Source organism: Siniperca chuatsi, linkage group LG15, assembly GCF_020085105.1.
Source record: "Siniperca chuatsi isolate FFG_IHB_CAS linkage group LG15, ASM2008510v1, whole genome shotgun sequence".
In the NCBI taxonomy this organism is placed as follows: Eukaryota; Metazoa; Chordata; class Actinopteri; order Centrarchiformes; family Sinipercidae; genus Siniperca; species Siniperca chuatsi.
In genome coordinates this window covers 16,968,062-16,988,454 of record NC_058056.1, presented here as the reverse complement: position 1 = coordinate 16,988,454, position 20,393 = coordinate 16,968,062, and the positions used below count along the sequence as shown (strand labels likewise).

At 40.2% G+C, this 20,393-nt stretch overlaps 2 protein-coding genes across 3 annotated transcripts; both read right to left on the bottom strand.

The window, feature by feature from the left end:
* Positions 1 to 576: 576 nt before the first annotated feature.
* cldn23l (claudin 23-like) lies at positions 577 to 5,900 on the bottom strand. Its single transcript, XM_044166955.1, has 3 exons — positions 5,308 to 5,900; positions 2,828 to 2,880; positions 577 to 2,682 (listed from the first exon to the last, which is right to left on the bottom strand). The coding sequence occupies exon 3, from the start codon at positions 2,339 to 2,341 to the stop codon at positions 1,583 to 1,585; it is 759 nt and encodes a 252-aa protein (XP_044022890.1). The 5' UTR covers positions 2,342 to 2,682; positions 2,828 to 2,880; positions 5,308 to 5,900; the 3' UTR covers positions 577 to 1,582.
* Positions 5,901 to 6,028: 128 nt separating this feature from the next.
* Positions 6,029 to 15,646, bottom strand: grhl3 (grainyhead-like transcription factor 3). Of its 2 annotated transcripts, none has more exons than XM_044166953.1 (15): positions 15,482 to 15,646; positions 13,818 to 13,992; positions 13,654 to 13,718; positions 12,602 to 12,878; positions 12,234 to 12,473; positions 11,488 to 11,599; positions 11,229 to 11,323; positions 10,460 to 10,618; positions 10,269 to 10,338; positions 10,018 to 10,142; positions 9,122 to 9,147; positions 8,913 to 8,998; positions 8,711 to 8,796; positions 8,467 to 8,531; positions 6,029 to 7,070 (listed from the first exon to the last, which is right to left on the bottom strand). In XM_044166953.1, the coding sequence occupies exons 1-15, from the start codon at positions 15,496 to 15,498 to the stop codon at positions 6,953 to 6,955; spliced, it is 1,716 nt and encodes a 571-aa protein (XP_044022888.1). In that variant the 5' UTR covers positions 15,499 to 15,646; the 3' UTR covers positions 6,029 to 6,952. The 2 variants fall into 2 exon arrangements, with proteins under 2 accessions (XP_044022888.1, XP_044022889.1); XM_044166954.1 differs by having other exon boundaries at positions 11,229 to 11,320.
* Between the last annotated feature and the right edge of the window lie 4,747 nt (positions 15,647 to 20,393).

The following is a 20,393-nucleotide window of genomic DNA, read 5'->3' as shown; positions in this document are numbered from 1 at the left end:
TTCCATTTTATTCTATGAGTGAATCCATTTTCCAAACTTCTTTTAATTTCAATGCAAGACTCCACTCACTGCATGTTAGTCACTCAGATTTGTGCCAAATTCACTATATTGAACTTCTGGTCTCAACTTAATGTCACACATTGTATGACGTTGTTTTCCGCTGATTGAAAGAACTGAATTGTTCATTCTCTCATCAGGTCGTGATCTGTTCACATAACAAGGCTCTTTCTGCCAATTCACTAGGTTTAACTGAAGGGACCTTGTCTGCTGTGCGTTGGCTGTGATGATCTCTCTGCCTCTCAGCTTTGTGTGGAAACAATGAATTTGAATTACTGTCCAACACTTGAAACAAGCTGTATAAATAGCTTCAGTTTGTATAAGGACAACAAAGGCATACACATACAGTGTAATTAGTAATGTACAATATCTCTGTGACACTGAGTGCAAGAGCAATGTCAATTTGTTTACCTTCTTTCTGCACAGGATTAATTATACATAATCATTGTTCTGTTCAATGTCTTTAAAAAAGCTTTTTTAATGCTTTTACTCTTGATGTTGCGTACTGGGACGGAGATATATTGTTGAAATGTTTTATTCAATGCAGAATGCACCACCAAGTATGAACACACCATAACAAGTTAACATCAACCAATAATTTATAAAGACCAAACAACACCCTGTCGTACATCCTCCTCAAACAAGTTTTTTCTTCTCACTTTTAAAATTATCAAGGCAGAAATATCACATTTATTGAAGGCTCCTTAGTAAAGGTATCATACCCTCATTTACCCTGACAGGCAAAGAAATTGGTACATTGTAATGTTCTTTCAGCAATCTGACTTTTAAAATGGGTCTTTTTCATTGCTTGCACACAGTGATTGAATCAAGAAAATATTAAAAGCAGATTGCAAATCTATTTGAAAAAAATTATTCAAGACTGTTGTCTCCATTCCAAAGAAGCACATTTGCAAAGAAAACAGGAACGTAAAACTAGAAAGTACAGAAGAAATCCAAATTTTACAGTGGTATTCTATGACGGCATCTAAAGCAAGCTTGTCCAATTGTTCATATTTAAAGCCCTAACATTATCTAAGCAACTGCTTGTCCACTCTTAGAATTTATCACAAATATTTAATATGTCACAGTTTTGTTCCGACACAAAAAATGTCATGTTTCTTGCCAACAGTACAAAGGCATGGCTACAATGTAAAAGGCAGCACAAAGAGATACTTCAGTCGTGTTTCACTACATGTTGCAGTTAAAGGCAGCAGGAACTTGAGCTCTCTTCAAACACAATGACCTTAATGACTCTATAACAATCTTTGTACTGATTCATCACTTTGTATTTCACAACCCAAAATTATATTTCTGTCTATGTCAAGAGGCAGTTACATCCATCATGTTCAAACCTGACAGGAGTCTATTAATCAGGTAGTGGCAATGTCCTGATTGACTAATTTCTTTAGTTGGCAGATTTATTAGCTAATGAGTTGGAAGTGACTTTAAGAATTGCTCACATGTCCAGATTTGTTCATATTTACCCATGTTTGTCTTCAAGTCTTTTAAGTTTGAGGTTCACATTCTAACAGCTGACTTCATATACGTCTGTGTCTGGCTTGTTGGTAATCTCTGGACATGAACGACACGCAGGACAGGCAGGTAGCTCTGGACAGGACGGGCAGGTCGGACTTCTTGGTCGTTTGAAGCTGAACAGCAGAGCGCTGCCTCCTAGAACCTGTAAACATGAACCCAGCCATCCAAAGTAGAGCGAGCCAGCTGGATGCAGGCTGAGGTGGGGGAACCTGGGGTTATTGATGCCTTGACTTGGATCTGCCATCCCCAGTCTTCCAAGGTTGTGGGTGTACACCCCGAGTGCAGTCAGGCTCACCAGCCCGGATATCACCACCAGGAGTCCACCTGTAGCTGCTATACCCCTCAGAGGTATATCTGTCCAACACCGGACCCCAATACATGCCAGAACAATGCCGGTGCCACACAGGAACAATGAGGTCAGGACCAAACCTTGTGCCAGGCGAACTCTCGGGTCTCTCTGGTATGGACCTGCGACAGGCCAGCACTGCTTCAGCTCTGAGTGCTCCACCTGCAGGCAGCTCTCCCATAGTCCATCAGAGCGCAGTAAGAGAAGTGCCTCCACTGACCCGGACCTGACCCCCATCCCCTGACTTTTCAATCCTGACCGAAGAAGTGACCCTGGCCCTGCCATGCCCAGACGTGCCTGTCCCTCTCTCCACTGAGGTGTGATGGCAGCAGTGAAAACAAGGACCAATCCCAAAGGGGCAAAGACAATCCCCATCACCATGGAGGCTGGAGTGTGCATCATAAGTGGTGCAACCTTGAATATTTACAAAAGTTCTCAGGACATATAACTAATTAGTTTCCTGTACAAATAGAACATACCAGCTGCACAGAATCTGTTCTCAATGTGCTTTCCACTGTGAGAATTTTCCAAAAGAAAGATGACAGTGGCTGCAGCTCCTCCAGACAGGGATGCTACTTGTTATTATTATATGTCGTGTCGTGGGACCCCTCAGAACAGTATGGATCTATTCCGAAAGGATAAGACAACACGATTGTGATGATAATAAGATAAAATCTCACATAGAATAAAATCCAGTCACGTTTCACAAATGTCTCCTCTGATTAGACACTGCCGATTTGTGTCTGTAAAGAAACAAACATTCAAATATTTGAATATTTCCTTCACAAATAGGTATAAATCAGCTATTAGTAAAAAGCAAAGAGAGCTGGTACAACGATCAAAACAACAAAAGTTCAAGACCTTAAAAAATAGAAGTTCATCCATTACCTCTTCATCGAAACTCTCCTCTCTTTTAGCTGCAGACTCTTCATTCTCACTGTCTGAGTGAAAGAGAAAGATTCAGTTAGAGAACAAAGTGGTGCACGTCAGGTCGAAGAGATGGAGAGAGAGACAGAGAAAGAAATATGATAAACAACAGAGGTGTGAAGTGAAGCAATAGACAAATGCTCCAGCAGCCGGAGAAAGCAGAAGGAGGTTTGGCTTCAGTGCTCCAGCACTGGACAGGAAAAGACTGAACGGTCGACGCCTGTCTCTGTTGCTAGGATACGATAACCTGGCCAGTCTTAACGTGACAGTGTATGTGTGGTTTTATACAAGACCCGATTGCCTTGTGTACACAAATGTTGGCATAATTGAGGTGAGCTGTGAGCTGTGATTGTGTGTGTGTGTGTGTGTGTGTGTGTGTGTGTCTGTGCAGGAGGGTGTGTTGTTGGCGCTGCTGTTCTCAAAGCCTGACGATTGATGGCCAGCCATGACCTTGGAAGAATTCAGTCGGGTTAGTAATTATGTCAGGCCAGTGTCTGAATGCAGAGTGAGTCCATTTATAGTGTCTCAGCCCAGAGGAGGAAAGTAAGAATGTCCTCTGGGACGGAGACAAGACAACTTGAAGATGTGTGTGACTCATGCAGACAAATACACACACACACACAAGCAGCCACAATCATTATACATCTCAGTGGTGATATGATGACCTTCCTTATTGTGGAAAACCACCCTTGCTTGATTTTCCTCAGCAGGTATACCAGCATTACAGATGTCACAATCACTTACACACTTTTTCAGTATGAAATCTTCTGTTTTACCAAACTTTCTTTTTAAACCAAAAACCCAATGTGATGAGACAAATACACTGTTTCTGAGTTTTCTGTGATTTTTTATTTTTATTTTGATTTAATCCTAAAACATAGCACTTACAACTTGCAGTACATTTAAAATAAAGAAATTTAAAAAGAATACTCAAAAGTAAAAGGATATTAAATAACTTCACATAATAGAATTATTCCCCATCTTATTTATCTGAAGCTCTGCTTTGAACAATTTAATGGTCTTTACCTTTAACCCAGTGAAGGGTAGTCTTGCAAACTGCTGAGTTGTAATGACAAATAATGAAAATATTTTACACAGAAAAATCTGTCTGCTCAAAAATAAAAATGCTACTAAAATGCTACTTTTTTGTAGCAAAAAACAACAACAAAGAGTAACAAATTAGCAAAAACATATTGGACATTAAACAGTATTGGCACAACTGAATTTGGGCAAGGAGAACTGAAAAAATGGAACATCTGATTGATTTGGGTGTGTGAACTTTTTTGTACTTTAAAAGCATATTGGTAACATATTGGCATACAATAAATAACCTAACTAACTAACTAACTAATCTATTTTGTTAACTGAAGCAGGTTCAGTGTACGGATGATAGTGGGAAATGTTAACTTGTAAGCCAAATGTCAGCTTGTATTTGTTTTGGTGCACTGTGGAGAGAATGTTGAGCCTTCATGAATCATAATTAAAATTTGACCTAATCAATGATGAGATATTTCATTTCTGGAAATGTCAGTGGAGGACTGATGACATTTATCTTGAGAAGTATGACCAATCACCTTTATGGTAATGGGAAATCTCATTTTGAAAGGATCAGAGATAAACATTGAGCAGGTATCAGTCTAAGAATAGACACCAATATACTAGAAAAAGATTTACTGAATATACCAATAGAATATACCAGAAGAGACTAGACTAGAATAAAAAAGCTTAAATAGAATAGAAATTTGCCAAGAGAATGCGTGTCTACTTGTTGAAGAGAGGAGTGAGGAGAGTGTATTTTCATAAACACATACCTGTCGTCAAGCGTCATCTGTGTCAGAATTAAATACCAACATTGTAATTAGAATTATGGCAGTATTTCCTGTTCCGCTACAAATAATGTTTTGACTTCAATGACATGACGGGAAAGACAGCTGTCAGGACATCAATCGCTTCTCTGCATTAGGAGTGAATTAAATGGGTTTGACAATCAGCTGCATCACAAAGTATTTGGTATGTTGTTGTACACAGGCATCGCGTGTTACCTTTGTTACCACTTGTTATCACACTTTTAACTCGATTATGTCTCCTTTTTGAGCTAAAATTAGAAATTCAATAACAGCAGGCTAAATCAGATTTTGTGCTGCCTCAAAAAATAATCATACCAAAAGATGACAAGTCCACTCATTACTGTCTGCTACTGCAGGGATTTGAATGCAGTGACTTCACCAGATGCTTGGTTTGTTTTGATGCGGAGATGGCAAGAGGGAAGGTATAGAAACACCGGCAGAGAGGCACAACATCGAGGAGGCTGGTCATGAATGGAAAATGATGAACATACTGTAGGTTATTAATAGCCCAAACACTTTCTCTCACACAGGCACATTTTGAGCGAATGCAAATACATACACACAGACAGAGTCCATATAGTCACAGTCACTTACCATTCAGGAGGGGTTGTGGATATGTCACTGCAGATCGCTGGCTGTTCTCGTCACAATAGCTAACATGTTTCTCTCCCCTGCAGCAGATGTTGCGACCACATCTTTATTATTCTTGCTCTCGCTTCTCATCTGTCCTTGCTTCAGCATTCTCCCCACTGCTCTCTCTCTGTCTTCATGTCTCTGTTTGTCCTTGCGTCTGTCCCCGTTTTGCCTTGCTCCCTCCTCTGTGTGTGTGCCTCTCTCTTTGACTTGCTGAAGGATGTCTGGTTTATATCCAGGACAGAGTGCCTACCTGCTTGTCCCTGTCAGTGCCACCACATAGGGAAAGGCAGTGAGCTTTTCTGTATATGCCAACACTTTAACACCTATTTCAGAGTACATGGAGGTGCTAGAAAACAAAAACGTGATTAGTTTTTGTTTGCGTGTTTGTCTGCATATGATCCAGAAAAATGCAGAAAATAAGACCAAACCTCTCTCATGCATATGGGATTCATGCTTTTGTTTGATCTGTAGAGAGAATTGATAGAGCAATCAGCTGTTTCTACATTTCCAATAAACACTTCATCTCAAAAGACTAATTGTAATTGTGCACACAAGAAGCATCTCTCATCCCTGTCGTTTGTTTGTTCTAGTGATAACTGATCCTGGCAGAGCTGCAAATGGCTGGATTTTCAATCAGATCTGCATGCGTAATACCTTAATAAGAGATTGCCACAAAACCTATTATGCGTTTTCTTTATTTTCTTACAAAAGAGGCAAGATACAACCAGAATTGCCATGGTATAATAATGAAATATTATAGGGATACATGTTAGTATTGAAATGTGTAAAGTACAAGGGGAAAAAATCCTAAAAATGTTTTACACACACACACACGTACACACACATACTATGAAAGTCCTCTGGTAGGCCTCAGGGTTTAGGGGGTTTGAACTGTTACACCATACAGTCAGAAAATGTCTACACCTATGGGCTAAACAATGGCCAATACTAACTCTTTTTACTAACGGTTTAATGGGCGGAAATGTCTGACTAGGTTCTCAATTTAACCCAGTGTTGGGCCATTTTAGTCGTGAAACTAACAGGAACCTACAGAAAGATACTTATGGCAATGAAAAACATTATTAGTAGGTTGTGGGTGAGTAAACGCACCATTTGGGTCTTGTAGAAGAAATGATGAGTACATTGAAAGCAGCAAGAATAGCAACCTCTGAAAACTCTGAAAAAACACTCTGCACAAATCATGTACAAAGCTCTGTATAAAAAAAAAGAAATATATAGCAATTTGTGGAAAATGGATTGCGACATGCACATGGCTAGTTCATAAAACACTGTCATATTAAAATCTATTTACATTATATATATACAGGTTGTTCATCATAATTGCTCTTACGTTACAATATTAAATTCAAATAATAAAATCATAAGAACTGGGGCGAGTGGTATTTACAAAATCAAGAAACAATTTGACATTTTCAACTGAGGCTGGAAGAACTGGAGAGGTCTCTTCAGTCCAGTCCTCTTACTGGTTGTGGCAGTCCACAGCTTACATAGTCTTTGATTGGGCAGTGCTTTTAGAGATGTTTTTTAACTGGCAGCTGTCATTTGTTACATCCTTCAATGGAGCAGGTGGCTGATTGGATTCTCATACTTCAATGAGAGTGACCTGGAACTGACCGGCGATGACCTCGGACATCTCAATGAGGAAGGCCGACTGGTTGGTGTAGTGTTCAATGATGTTGTCGTCCATGTTCACGAAAATCCTGAAGAAAGGACCAGCAAAAACAAAAAGGTTACCTCAGTGATCAGGAGGAAAAATCAGTGGTGCACAGAAAGTGGGCCAAATAAAAACAGATTCATCTTCAAAACTAGGACATGCAAATTGGCTCTAAAATGTGTCTAAAACTTTTCACTCAAGTGTGACATAAGGAACAGGTCACCAGGTTTATTGTTTGGGTTTAATGCAACATGTAATTTGTTTATTATTTATAATTATTATAATTTGTTGTTAAAACCCCATGGCTGTATATCTCCTGCATCAGAAAGGGTAGCGAATCAGGTCACTCTCTTCCTCCTCCCCCCTCTCCAACACTAAGACTAACCTTTCAGTCCTTAAGACTTTAATGACTGTACTAACCATTGGCTCATGCATTCTGCCTACGGGGACAGGGCTGATTGAAGACAAGAGCAAAAGAGGAGGGAGGGAACAGCGGGGAGAATGTAACCCAACCTGTTAGCTTAGCTGCTCCCCCTGAAGTGATAGCTGCCAGCAAGCAGCAGGAAAATCACCCAAAGGTGTTTCAGTCAGGAGGTCTTATTAACATCTCGAGAAATGCCCTCTGATCTGTGTTATTTTACAGGAAGTAACTCAGACTATTGTCACTTTGACAGCTATTGATTGTGTGAGATACAGTCGTTGCATCATGTTGGATTTTTGGAAATTCTGCTAATGTACTTGTTTTTTTGTTTTGTTTTTAAAGCCCGCAAGTAGCTATGGTGATAATTACTTTACAAGTAGATCTTTGTGAATCATCAGTCATCAAGAGAGGACGTGACCTTTTCATTACCACTAGAGTGACACCTTTTTTCCTAATCTTTTGAGGAAATAAAGCACATTGAAGTTGGGTTTTTTTTTTTTGTTTTTTTTTAAAAAGGTAGGGCACCAATCCAAAGTTTCAGCGCAGGAGAAGCGCAAACTCAACTTACGAACTCATCTGTCCTAAGTTTAAAAAACTTGTTGGACTACCTTCAGCTAGTCACTGGAAGCCTCCAAAGCTTTCAACATTTTCAAACCAGATCTCTCTTTCACAACCGAAAAACTTCCTGATGTTTGGATGGGAAGAGTTTATGAAAACATAAATAAAGTACAACAATTGGTTATGACACATCTGCAAGACTTTTGAAATCTTTTCATCCTCCTTCACCTGTCTCTCTTTTGCAGGAGCTGCACTTAACACATTCCAGCAGGCTGAGCCAACTAACCTACCTACCCGGTCTGTCAACATGAACTTCCTTAAAGGAGGATGAAATTGAAACCACAAAACTAAACCCTGAATTTATGCACATCATCTGTGTCAAATGAACTCATTTAATCCAACTGTGTGTTAAGTGTGTTGTATAATAGCATTAGGCATACCTAAGAAACAATAAGACACTCACCCTCTCTTGCATTTTTTGTAGATTTTCCCAATGGTGTCTTTTTGAATACCGTACTTTTCTGAAACCTAAGGAAGGACAGAAATATGAGATGACATTTAGCATGATCCTCAGCTGAAAGAAAGATGATTTATTGAGAGATTACATGCTGTAAAGTTAATGCTGTGTGAGCACAAAGTGTGAGAGAAATCAGTTCAGATGATTCAGGAATGTGTATATGTGTTTAAAGTCAGAGTGTATTACTTACAGCTTCTCGCAGGCCTGACACTGTTGGCGTGCTGAGCATGAGCGCATCAAACACCTCTTCAGCGACTGTCCTCACGTACAGCAGAACTATAAGAAGGCGAGAAAAGAAATAAAACATTTAGCATAAAAGACGAGAAAAGCTCAATGGCTCATTATTGATCTTTTCTTTTCTTTTTAAATTAGACTTTTAGTTTTCTGTGTACCTCTTTGTGGGTCTTCTCTGCGGGCTTGCTTGCTGGGTGGAGAGCTGTTCTTGTCTCTGTCTTGGTACAATCTCTTCATAGAACTCCTAGGAAAACAGAACAGACAGGCATTCACATTAGACTAGCCCCTATGTGTTTATTCGGAAATGAAATAACCGGTTGTGATGGACAGCTATTAATGTGGCCTTGTGTTTCCTATCTATGCTTACCTTTCGATCTCGTCCATGGGAGTGGCCTAGAGAGACAGAGAGAAACGGAGAAGAGACCAGAGATCTGATTAGACACCACTCCACTGATAAAAGCATTGCTTAATGTCCCCCTTCCCACCATTGTCTGTGGGCAACCTTCAAAAAAGGAATGTTATCATTACTTTAAGACTGCCTTTCCCATAACCTCTAACAGAACCACGTAAGCATGGACACTGATGGAGAGACACAGATAGGACCATCCTACTCTTTATCGTACTGGCCAATCAAAGATGTTTTCCGCCTTAGCCATTCATAACAGACTGTGGGGCATTGTATTATTAAGTCATTTTATAATTGCTGATTTATTTATTTTTTCTTCACTTTCACTCACTGTAAATAAGGGAAGCTGGGAAAACTTTTCCTCTACACGCACATGGACACACACACACACTCTCATACATTTCAATCCAGACTCCATAGTGTGGGAAAACTGGCCTGTCTGAACAGCACTCTCGCCTCACTGTTTTTTCAAATGTGTGTGTGAGTAAAAGAGAATATGAGGGTGGTGCATACTGCATGTCAGGTGTCTGTGTGCTGTTGCACCAGGTGTGTGTGTGTTTTTGTGTGAGCCCCCATAGCTTAATCTCAGTGTCAGTAGCTGTAGCGGCTTGTACTTGTGCCTGGTTTCGACTCCAATTAGCTCATCTGATCTTTCACCTCACTTTCGCTGACACCGTCCCCTCCCCTTCCCAGCCCTTTTCCCACTACATACTTTCCCACAGTTTTTTTCCTGCATCTCTCGTGCCTGTCCTATTGCCTGCAGGGATACAGTGGTCGGGAACATGATTCACTCAACACAGGAGGAGAGGAGAGGAGAGTTACCAGCAATAACAAAATATAGTTAAAGGGGGACCTACTATGCGCTGTAAACTGGAGAGGTGTGTTTCTGGAATGAAGAGAACTGGCTGAGTGACGTGGTCATCCAGGGTTTGGAAGAAGGTAGAGTCACTGGCCATGGAGCTGGTCACTTGAGACTTGTTGGCTGGAAAACAAAAGCAGGAAGGTCCACAATGTTAGAATACACTCTCTGAAGACTGTGTTTGTATACTGTATGTGTATCGGAGGATGAAATTATCTTTAAGGCACGCTGTCTGTTTGCAACACTCACTGTTAGCATCGTTCTTTCCCCTCCTTTTGCTTCTCTTCCTCTCCTCATCGCGCATCTTCCTCTCTGCACCCTGAGGACACACAATCACATGGTTACAATAATGACTTTGACTATACAAATTCCAGATTACTGTTTTGTGTGTGTAAGAAAAGGTGAATGACAGGTGAAGTGAAATGACACAAATGACGTACCTTATCACAGAAAATCTTGACCTGGCAAGCAGCTCTGTGTATGAGCTGGTTGGTTCCTGAGCTGAAGTCATAAGTGTCAATCTGGATGTTTAGAGGCAGGCCTTTCACTCCCTTCTGAGAGGAGAAGTCTGTGCTCAGGGAGTTGATGCCAATGTACACCTGCAGAGGAATAGGAGTAGGTATTTTAAGCACATAATGCTGGCATCATGTTTTGTACATGTGTCCCAGTACAGACAGGTTTTAGAGACGTATGCCAATGAAAATGAAGAAGGTTTGATATAAAAAAATAGATGATTGTTTGTTGGTTTAAAAATTGAGAACACCTGCTGTTCTCTGTCTTAAAAAAAGAGACCTACACGTTTCACTCTGTCTTCTTCATTTTGTTTCATTTTTTAAAAATCATTAAACCACAGTCTTAGACCTCTCTATCCTCACATTTTCTGCTGATAGTTTCCCTTCTTCCTGCTTCTCTTCACCTGCAGCAGGTTTGGTGGCCCCACCTCAGCAGCTTTGGGCCACTGAGAAGCTTGAATAAGCCATCGCGGCTCTCGCCTGCTGTGGTGACAGGAGCCTCAGGGCCAAACACATTTCTGGGATTCCTCCCCTCCCTCCTCAGCCACTCCTTCTCTCTCCACCTCTCATTTCTACCTATCCTCTCTTTTCTTCTTAATCTTCCACCTGTTCTGTTCCTTCTCTCTTCCAAGAACTTGCCTTACAGAGCCACGTTATATAAAAATATCTGCACGTCCTTGTTTGATGTGATGTTTACCTTGGCCTCTTCACTTGGGTTCCAGACAAAGGAGAAAGCATTGAAGGCCACCTCCTCTACGTTGCTAATGCCGCTGAACACTTCTTTGTAGTCTGCTATAAAAAGAAAAAAGAAACATTTTTAATTATCTTTTCTACATAAAATCTTTTCAGGTTTCAGATAAGAATGACATGAGGAAATCTTTCACTTTCATGTCCTTGTTGTAGGGCTTTGTGTATAGCAACTTTGTGTGTGTATTTTTCATACGTGAAGAACATACCAATGTCAATGACCCTCTGCTTGGCAGTTGGCTGGCGTGCGTGCCAGTGATTCCAAAAGCGGAGCTGCATTTCTGGGCTCTTGTCATTCTCAAACACAGCCATCACTACAGTCTGAAGTGGAGAAAAAAAAGTGACAGAAAAGCAGAGAATTAGGTACATTTGTCAAGCTGAATGTAATTCTTTCACCTGCCTCTATTTCCAAGAATGACCAACTTTCATTTATCACTCCAAATCCCCCTTGTCTCCTCATATTGTCATCACTTATTTGCAGTGATAGGGTGTGTGTTTGTGTATATTCTAATCCTCTGATTTGCTTGACAAAGAAAATGGTTGTCAGCTATGTTTGTCCACTATTTCCCCCCACACACACACACACACACTCTGCTAGTGTCAAACGGAGCCCTGCTGCACTCTGGCCTCATTACACCACCGTAGGAATAAATTATACAGGGCACGACACTGTCATATTAATGGTAGCAGCCCAGTGTGCAGGGTGTCAGCAGGGAATTAGTCACCAAGGAGCTGACTCCAAGGGAGGGACAGATATTTGGGAAGGGTTGGCTTGATGGCACGCAAAGAATTCATGTGTTCATGGGCCTGTGAAAATAGCCTGAAGGAAAGGATGCCGCTTTGAACAATAGTCACCAGTTGTTGTTTTTTACGTAACCTACACACAGAAAACAAAACAAGTCTGGAGAATCATAACAGAAAAAAAATGGTTGTTGCTTTCCTGACAATGTCTCACCTTGACTTTGGTGGCAGTGAGGCAGGCACTGCTGTCCACTCCCTGGAGAGTGATGGGGTAGAACTGGCCCTTGTTCAGGTAGACCATGGGCAGCTCACTGGACTTGTAAGGAGAAGCCAGGGGAGCTCCAAGGGAAAACTGGAAATCACTCCTGAATCTCTCTGGTGGGGAGCAGGTGTAGGAACCTGAGTAGACCGGGCTGGACTGGTCCTCGGAGAAGGGATCGCTGTAGGGAAGAGTCTGAAATCCAGAAAAGGACATTTATTAATAAAATGGAAATAAGGAAAGGCCTGCAGATGGAAATGCCAAGTAAAAGACAAGTTGCTCAGGAAACAGGGCTCACTCAGCTTTCAAATAATGACACTTACCTCAGTGCTGGGGTCTGGGAAAGCACCGGGCTCTGGCCACTTCTGCAGCAGGGAGTCAAAGATGATGTTGAGCTCCTGCTTGTCGTAAGTGTCAGCTACAACGCTGGTCAGGGTGGCGTAGGTGTCTGAGGTGTTGGGAGCAGAGATTGGCAGGGAGGTGTTCTGCTTGGATCCCAAAACCTCTTGGGGATGGCTTGAGGGAATACTCTCAGAGAGGAGCTTCATGACGTTGGCGGACGCCTCCAATGAAACAAACTCATTGGTGTTGGTTAGAGTCCTGGCGGGGTGGGGAAAACAGGTGAAAAAGAAGGGAGGGAAAGAGAGAGCTGTTTAATTACAACAGAAAAGCCACTTTGGTGAGGTCAGCATGACTCGGAAACAAATAACCTTAAAAAGGGACTAACTGTAGTGTGCTTTAAACATTATAGATGCCTGCAGACAGCCTGTGCACACATACAACAGTCAGCAAAAGCACTTCTTGTGTCTAAACTCTCTCAGCACACACAGCTACTGCAATGTGAACTCGCAGAAAGATTTGACTCTGGGTGGATACTATTTGTCTCTCAATCCATCTTTTTTCTTCTCAGTGTTTGAGTTTCTCTGTTAAAAATGTTTGAGGGGACAACACCGCGCCCCAACAATTGCCATTTCTCACCCACCTAACAAAAAGTAGGAAAAACAACTGTCTGCCTGTTGGGAAACTCTTCAAGCAAGGCAGAGATGATGATAGAGAGAGGATAGATGGATGACAGGTCTAGAGAGGTAGACAAAAATCCATCTGACTATGTTTTACTTGAGGATTACCCACTCACCTGTTTATGACCTCCCTTGCCTTTCTCTTTCTGTATTAACACTCTCTCCAATACATTTTATTCAGTCACAACAGCGGATGGGATGAAAATAAAAGGAAACGTTTCTGTATTTAAGCAGCTACATTTTTTTGATGATATTTCAATGAATTTCATTTGCACTCTCCTCAGTAAAAATGTGTGAAACATATTGATACATGGAGTTATATAAGTGTGGTGAACAGCTGGATTTATGTGTCTTACCTCTCGGTTGTTTTGGAGATGTTGCCAGCACGGTTGCAGGTAGCAATCTTTTGCTCTTTCTGGCTCTGGAAAAATAAAATAAAAATGCAATTGTAAAAAAGTGGTCAAAGTGAGAAAGTTAGAATTAATCTTGGGGCTAACCTTGAGTTAAGTTTGGTATCTACCTTGCACTGTTCATAAAGCATGGTTAAGGCTGCCAGGTCGTCCCCTGGGTGGAGTCTGGGTTTGGGGTGGTTCAGCTCGGGGACAGGGCTCTCCAGGTAGGACCAGGAGTCCATGATGTGGCTAGTGTAACGGTTATAGTTGAAGTTCTCGCTCTGAAAGACCAATCCCAGAGTTCTACAGAGAGGAGGAAAGAGTTGTGAGTGACACAGGTTTGATTGACAAATCCAAATATAGAGAAAAAAGACAAACAATGTAGCATTATCTAGTGGTTTAAAGGGGAAATAAATGTATTCACGTATTTTAAATGCTTATTACACACAGGATTTAACAGAGTGAGAGTAAACTGGAGTTTAAACGCAGTGCCTGAGCCTTGGGACACTGCACATACTTGCCCCTGAGCATGGATGGTTTCGATTGCAAAACCACAGAGCTGAGTAACAGCCCTCAGAAGCAGTGGTGTCAAAAAGGTTTAAAAAGCCAAGGGCCACCCACTAATACCCCCCTCCACCACCACCCCCAACACACACATGCACACAATTTGAATCCTGTATAAACCCTTTTATTTGGATAGATCTTAAAAGAGATGACAAGATTTTCTTACTAAGTAAATAGAAACCCACAACCATCAGTGGCTCTGGTTTTCTATATCACTTGTAGAAAGAAAAAAAAAAGAAGAAAGCCTGGGATTCAGAGAATTGGATTTGTTTGTAAAGACTCGCAGTGACATTGGATTGTAAATATCCTGCCTACCAGGATTAAGCCCCCTTTTGTAGTTTGTCTGACGTAGCTAATGAACAAATAGCTGCAGTTTACTCTGGATAAACAGCTAATTAAATGTGCTGACAGGAGGGAAAGACCACACGTGTTCACAACCACAACAGAATCAAAGCTTAAGGAGAAATCCAATCATTTCTCATAAGGATTAATGAAAGAGGACTGAATATTGGATTTTAACACGGCACTACTACGAAATACTGAATTGAGCATGGAATACTGTACATTTTAATTTTTGTTTTGACACCAGATTATAGCATTAGTTTATGTCTGTTTGCTTGATATTCCAGCTACATTGCAAATACTATAACAGAACTCATACACCTGCTCTAAGATGCACCTGTCTCTCCTTCTCACACACAGCAGCCTCAGTGAACACCACAGAACTCCATTAGTTACTCTCCATTTCCATCTAAAACCAGCTGAGTGCAGATGTTTTTACACAGACACGGGGGGGGGGCTCATGTCTAGGGTTTCGCCATTATGTAATTCAATGCATTACATGCTGTCATTGCCCTCTGTGTCTGTCCAACACCTCAAGAGGAGATTCTTATTTCCTAGTCTCCTTTTGTGTTCTGTGGCCCCTAGGTTAGTGACAACACAAGCCGAAACAGACCCACTACAACCACAGACCCAAAAGTGCATGTGTTTGTGTGTGTGTTAAAACTATCCATATCAATTTTCCTTCAAAACACCCCTTTCTTTCTTAAAACTGGGATTTTTCACATGGGAGTCTTATTGCAAATAGGAAGAAGGGGGGTTTCTGTCCCCCAGACTGGAATCGGAACTATTTACTGTATTACACAAAGTCTAACCAAAAGCACACACAAATCCCGATAAAGCACACATTTTAAGCTACAATAATAAAAAATATCCTCATAGAACTTACTCAGTCTCTTTGGTCATGTCTCCAGTCCAAGTCAGCCGGAATAGGTTCCTTTAATTTCAACTCCTCGCTGTTTGTATGTGCTTCTCTATCTGTGTCAGTGAGTCTATGAGTCTAGCAGAGGTGAGCAGTGACACACAGATGAGTCAAGTGTTGTAATTCCTTCAGAGCAGGGCCCAGATTTATTTCATGCCAGCAGAGAGTTTCCCTCTCTTCTCTGATTGGCTGAGAGGACTGAAACAGGTGTCTGATAGGACAGGTGTAGGATCATTAACTCTTCCCAGGCTGGAGAGAAACTGGCTTGCATGTGTATGAGTGTGAGCAGCCAAGAGAACACTTTGCAAGACAATCAAAGGCAGGAGTGTTTTGAATCTCATTATCGTACTGGATAAAAGAGTGAGATTAGAGATCCCAGGAGTGTGAAAAGTCTGATCATTACCTGGAACTTGGCTTTAACATGTTAATAGTTTTTCAGTATCATTTTTCACTCTCCCCCTTTATTTCCATGTCATACACAGGTTTTGGTTTCTTTATTTTCTGGGGCTCATAGATGCAAAAATGGATGCTTTTGGTGTTGTGGTCAAAACTCCTGAGGAGAGGTGGTCTTAAGGGAAGCATATTTTAAAAAGACTCAAACATTTTGTACATTTAGCATTTAAAAATAAAAAACAACATCTAGTCATTTCTTAAATGTAGAATTATGCAGCCAGTGCCAATTCTTTAATGTATTGTAAAGCTTTGCTTTTTAATTAATATATTTGAATTTACACAATAACACAGCAAAATATGCACAACACAGAATGTGCTCTCTAATTTCAGTATAAACCAATAAATGAACAGAAAAGAACAAAAACAATACATATATTGTTAAATAAATAAAGATTTAAAAATAATGATTTTTACATTTTATTTTTTAATATAAATCATTACCCAGTCTAGTTAAAACCAGTTAACTGTGTTAATATACCAGTGGTGATAGGTGAAGTACTAGAAAGAAGTAAAAGTAGCAATAACACAATTTACTCCATTACAAGTAAATATCCTGTATTCTCAATTATACTTAAGTGAAAGTACAGAGGTATTATCAGAGGTTTATTTCAGAGGTTTATATGATGATATATACTATATTATTGGATTATCATTGTTATTGATGCAATTATATGCACAGTAATTTAGTGTTGCAATTGGTCCAGCTGGAGCAAATGTATAATGTTGGACATTTTGATCTGCAACAATAAATAAGATGTGATCTGTAAAGTAACTATAGCTGTTAAACAAATGTACAGTGCTTGAGTAAATGTACTTAATTACTTTCCACCATTGTAATTTACTGATATTAAAATAATAGTAAAATAGATATTGGCTCTTTCCATGGCCAGCTGAATTGTTCAACTCTTTCTGCCAAGATATTTTTAATGAATAATATATATGTGGTCTGGTCAACAAATAATTCGGTAACTACTAAATGCATTTTTGACTTTGCTTGTGTGAGTGGAGACGGATTTTACGATGCTGACTATAAACTGTAGAGATAGTGTTAAAAAGATGAAATGTTCACTTTCACATTGACTTCACAGTAAATCACACACACACACACACACACACACACAAACACACAGCTTGGGCTACCAGGAATGCAAAAGCAATGAGGCTTGTAAGGTCTTCATGTCAGTCGGGGATATCATCTTCCACCCACACACTGGTGCACACACAAACACACAGAGAGAGAAAGAGTGTAATGTGCGTGTGTATAATTACATGTGGCTGTTTATCTGTTCATTTATGTCTGTGTGAGCACCTCTTGCGGCTGACACCTGAGGGAATCTGGCGTGGTAATACACAAGGGTGCGTGCTGTGCCACCTGCCCACACACTCACACACACCCTGACAGAGTAACACACACACATAGACACAGAGCCCCAAGGGCAAGTTGGCATCGAGTCAGAAGAGAAAAAGAAAGAAGGAAGACTTTTCTGTGTACGGCACACCTTCATATATATTATATATCCTGAGAGTGCATCTACACAATTAAAATCAATTAAAGTAATTCCAGTTAAAGCTCCATCCATGTCTGCTACACTTTCCAAATGTGGTTGACTAAAATCTAATTGTTTCCATGCCCCGTTACTCCAGTTTGTACATCTGTGCTTTACCAAACATCTCATTCAGACATCATATGTAAACTGTAGAACCATAAGTTATAAAAGAGGGAGAAAAGAAGTGAACACAGGATGGATGTAACATGGATGTGGGTCTTTTCCACAAAGCAATCAGCCTTTCCTTCACTTTTCATCAGCTCGTTGAGGGTGTGAACGGTTTCTCTCGCCTGTGGTTTCTTTCTCTCTCACCCTATCTTTCTTAGATTTTCTCGATCAGTCCCTCATTAGTGCTGTGCAGTTAACACATCAAAATGTTAAACTCTTTTATTCTCACTTCAGTCTCCCTCTCTCTCTCTCTCTGTGTTTCTCTCTCTGCACTTCAACCACAGGAAAATTCCCATAAGGCCCTGATGCACACATCTAAACACCAACCTTACATACATCCTCTGATCAACATTACTATATTTACTATAAAAATAAACTGCTCTAAAATGTGCAATCACATATAAGCAGCAGCTGCTAAATTTATTTTTAGTCACATGATAACCCTAAAAAGTTAGAAAAGATAAGAAATATAAATTGAATCATGAATGAGGCATTTTATGATCTAGAAGAATTTGAAATAATGTCCTAACAATCTCCAAAAAGTTTCTTGAAAATAATTCTTTAATTTGGTACTAATTATAGGGAAAGTGGAGGCAATGTTCAATTCGTCAACTTTCAATTAATTAATGTCAATTTATTGCTAGTTTAACATAGTCTTTTAGCTATACCACAGCAGGTCAGCTGAACATGCAAAAAAAATTATAATAATAATTGTCTGCACACGAGCATACAATTCAACATACATGGAGAGTAAAGTTCCCAATAATAAATTAATATTTACTTGGGTTAGATGGAGCAGTTTTTTCAATGACAGTACTATTTTCTCTAAAACTACTACTAAATCACATAATTCTCTCCAGGAAACTTACAAGGAAATTATGAGGAAGTTATGACCCTGTAAAATAAAGCATCACCAAAACACAAACCCACGCTTACAATGTAAGGATATGGTTTCCTAAAATATGACTATATGACATATTTGAATGTTTTAAGTAATATACGATAATAATGCAATAAGATATCTAACATTATCTCTGCAGGAATATGAGAAAGGTGAGCATGCAACAGGGGAAGTCAAGTGAAGTTTCTGTTGGGTGTCTGTAGGTTTTCCTAATTTGCTAATGCACATGTATGCTCAAAAATGTGCCTCTGCACAAACCCTAACCCTAGCTTGAGTAAAGTTCTACCAAACTTATCTTAAAAGTCTACTCTTTATTGTTAATTCAATGTCTTAATTGTGTAAAAGTGTCAAGAAACCTCTGGCCCAATCTGACGGGGGGAACGATGGGGAAACGGAAGATGGATGGATGTCACAACTGCACCTCACGACTGCCTTTCATGCCTTGAAACTCACCCATCAGGTAAGAAACCAAGTGTCCCGGTTGCTTTGGTCTGTTGTGTGACTGTTTGTGTGCCTGAGCATGTGAGCACGCAGCCATGCATGGTGGCATACAAACAGACATCAGCGCTGGCTCTACGCACGACTGCTGCTGAGAAGGGGTTATCTCATCACCTCTCCCCTCCCACTATATCTCTCTTTCTCTTTTTCCTGTCTCCCACTTACTCCTCCTTTCACCAACTTTTCCTGCCCCTCCTTTCCCTTACGACTGTTTGACCACTAAATCTCATCCTGCTCTTGCTGCTTGAGAATTGCATTTTCATCAGGACTTAAACCCTAAACATAAAGGTCATGCAAATTGAAACTCTTGAACCGCAGTGAGTAAGTCATGCAAGGTGATGAAACAAATAAAAATAGAAGCCAATTCTTTTGTTCTGCGGCTGATCCTTCTCATCAACTCCTACACAGCATACATATCTTTCTATATCTCTCCATCTGCTCTAATGCCTGCTTTGTCATGGAGGAATGTGTGCTGAGGGTTGACAGAGATGTAAGGAGCCCGGTGCTTGTCTGCTCCTCGCACTGGGAAATCAATGAGTGGTACACCTGTTACCTTAAAGCCCTGACATGTTGACTTCAACTGCAATGATTTGCCCCTTTCCACCATGCCACTTCCTCCTAAACTACTTTAATCCTCCACCCTTATGCTAAATATTATTTTTTTTCACTAGCAAATAAATGTATCGAATGTCTGTAGTTATATGTATTTCATGTGTCTGACAAAATCTAAATTCAATGTCCAAACAGTATTGAGGATACTAAGCATTGCACAGAGATTTCCAGTGTCTGAATCTGCTGTGGTCAGGCTCTCGGGACAGTAAAAAAGATGCTGGAACTGGAAGTGATTAGCACATATTTTCTACTCATCTACTAGTAATGCTAATGTTTCAACACTCATTAAAATACTGAACTTGTAAATGCATTTTATGACATATATCAGTTTGGCTGCCTTAACGATTGTATTTTTTTAAAAGGAGTTTGTTTGCTTGTTCTGGAGCGAGATGTACCTTTTTTGCACTTAGTGTCATGGTAAGCACTTGACAGCACTGAGAGGCTTTTATTGTGAAATAGCATTTGACATATACAGAAGTGAGTTCTAAACTAAATCTACTGCATATTTTCAGTACATTTCGGTTAGTTTTAAGGAGGAAATTGACTTGATTGTAGCTCTGAAACATGCACACACAGATGGAGCAGATCAGAAAATGATTATGCTTCTATTAGTTAGATAAAGGCAAGAACCACAACTTAGAAGTACAAAATATCTCTTAGCATCAGTAACTCCCATGAATTGCAGGTATTAGGTATCAAC

Bases quoted from the DNA above. Each gene is read 5' to 3' on its own strand.
- cldn23l (XM_044166955.1), bottom strand. From the start codon at position 2,341: ATGATGCACACTCCAGCCTCCATGGTGATGGGGATTGTCTTTGCCCCT.
- grhl3 (XM_044166953.1), bottom strand. The intron at 10,339-10,459 runs GTACGTCATTTG...GTGTGTCCTCAG, and splicing joins TCAAGATTTTCTGTGATAAG to GGTGCAGAGAGGAAGATGCG. The intron at 9,148-10,017 runs GTAGGTCCCCCT...CTGTCTCTCTAG, and splicing joins TCTCCAGTTTACAGCGCATA to GCCACTCCCATGGACGAGAT.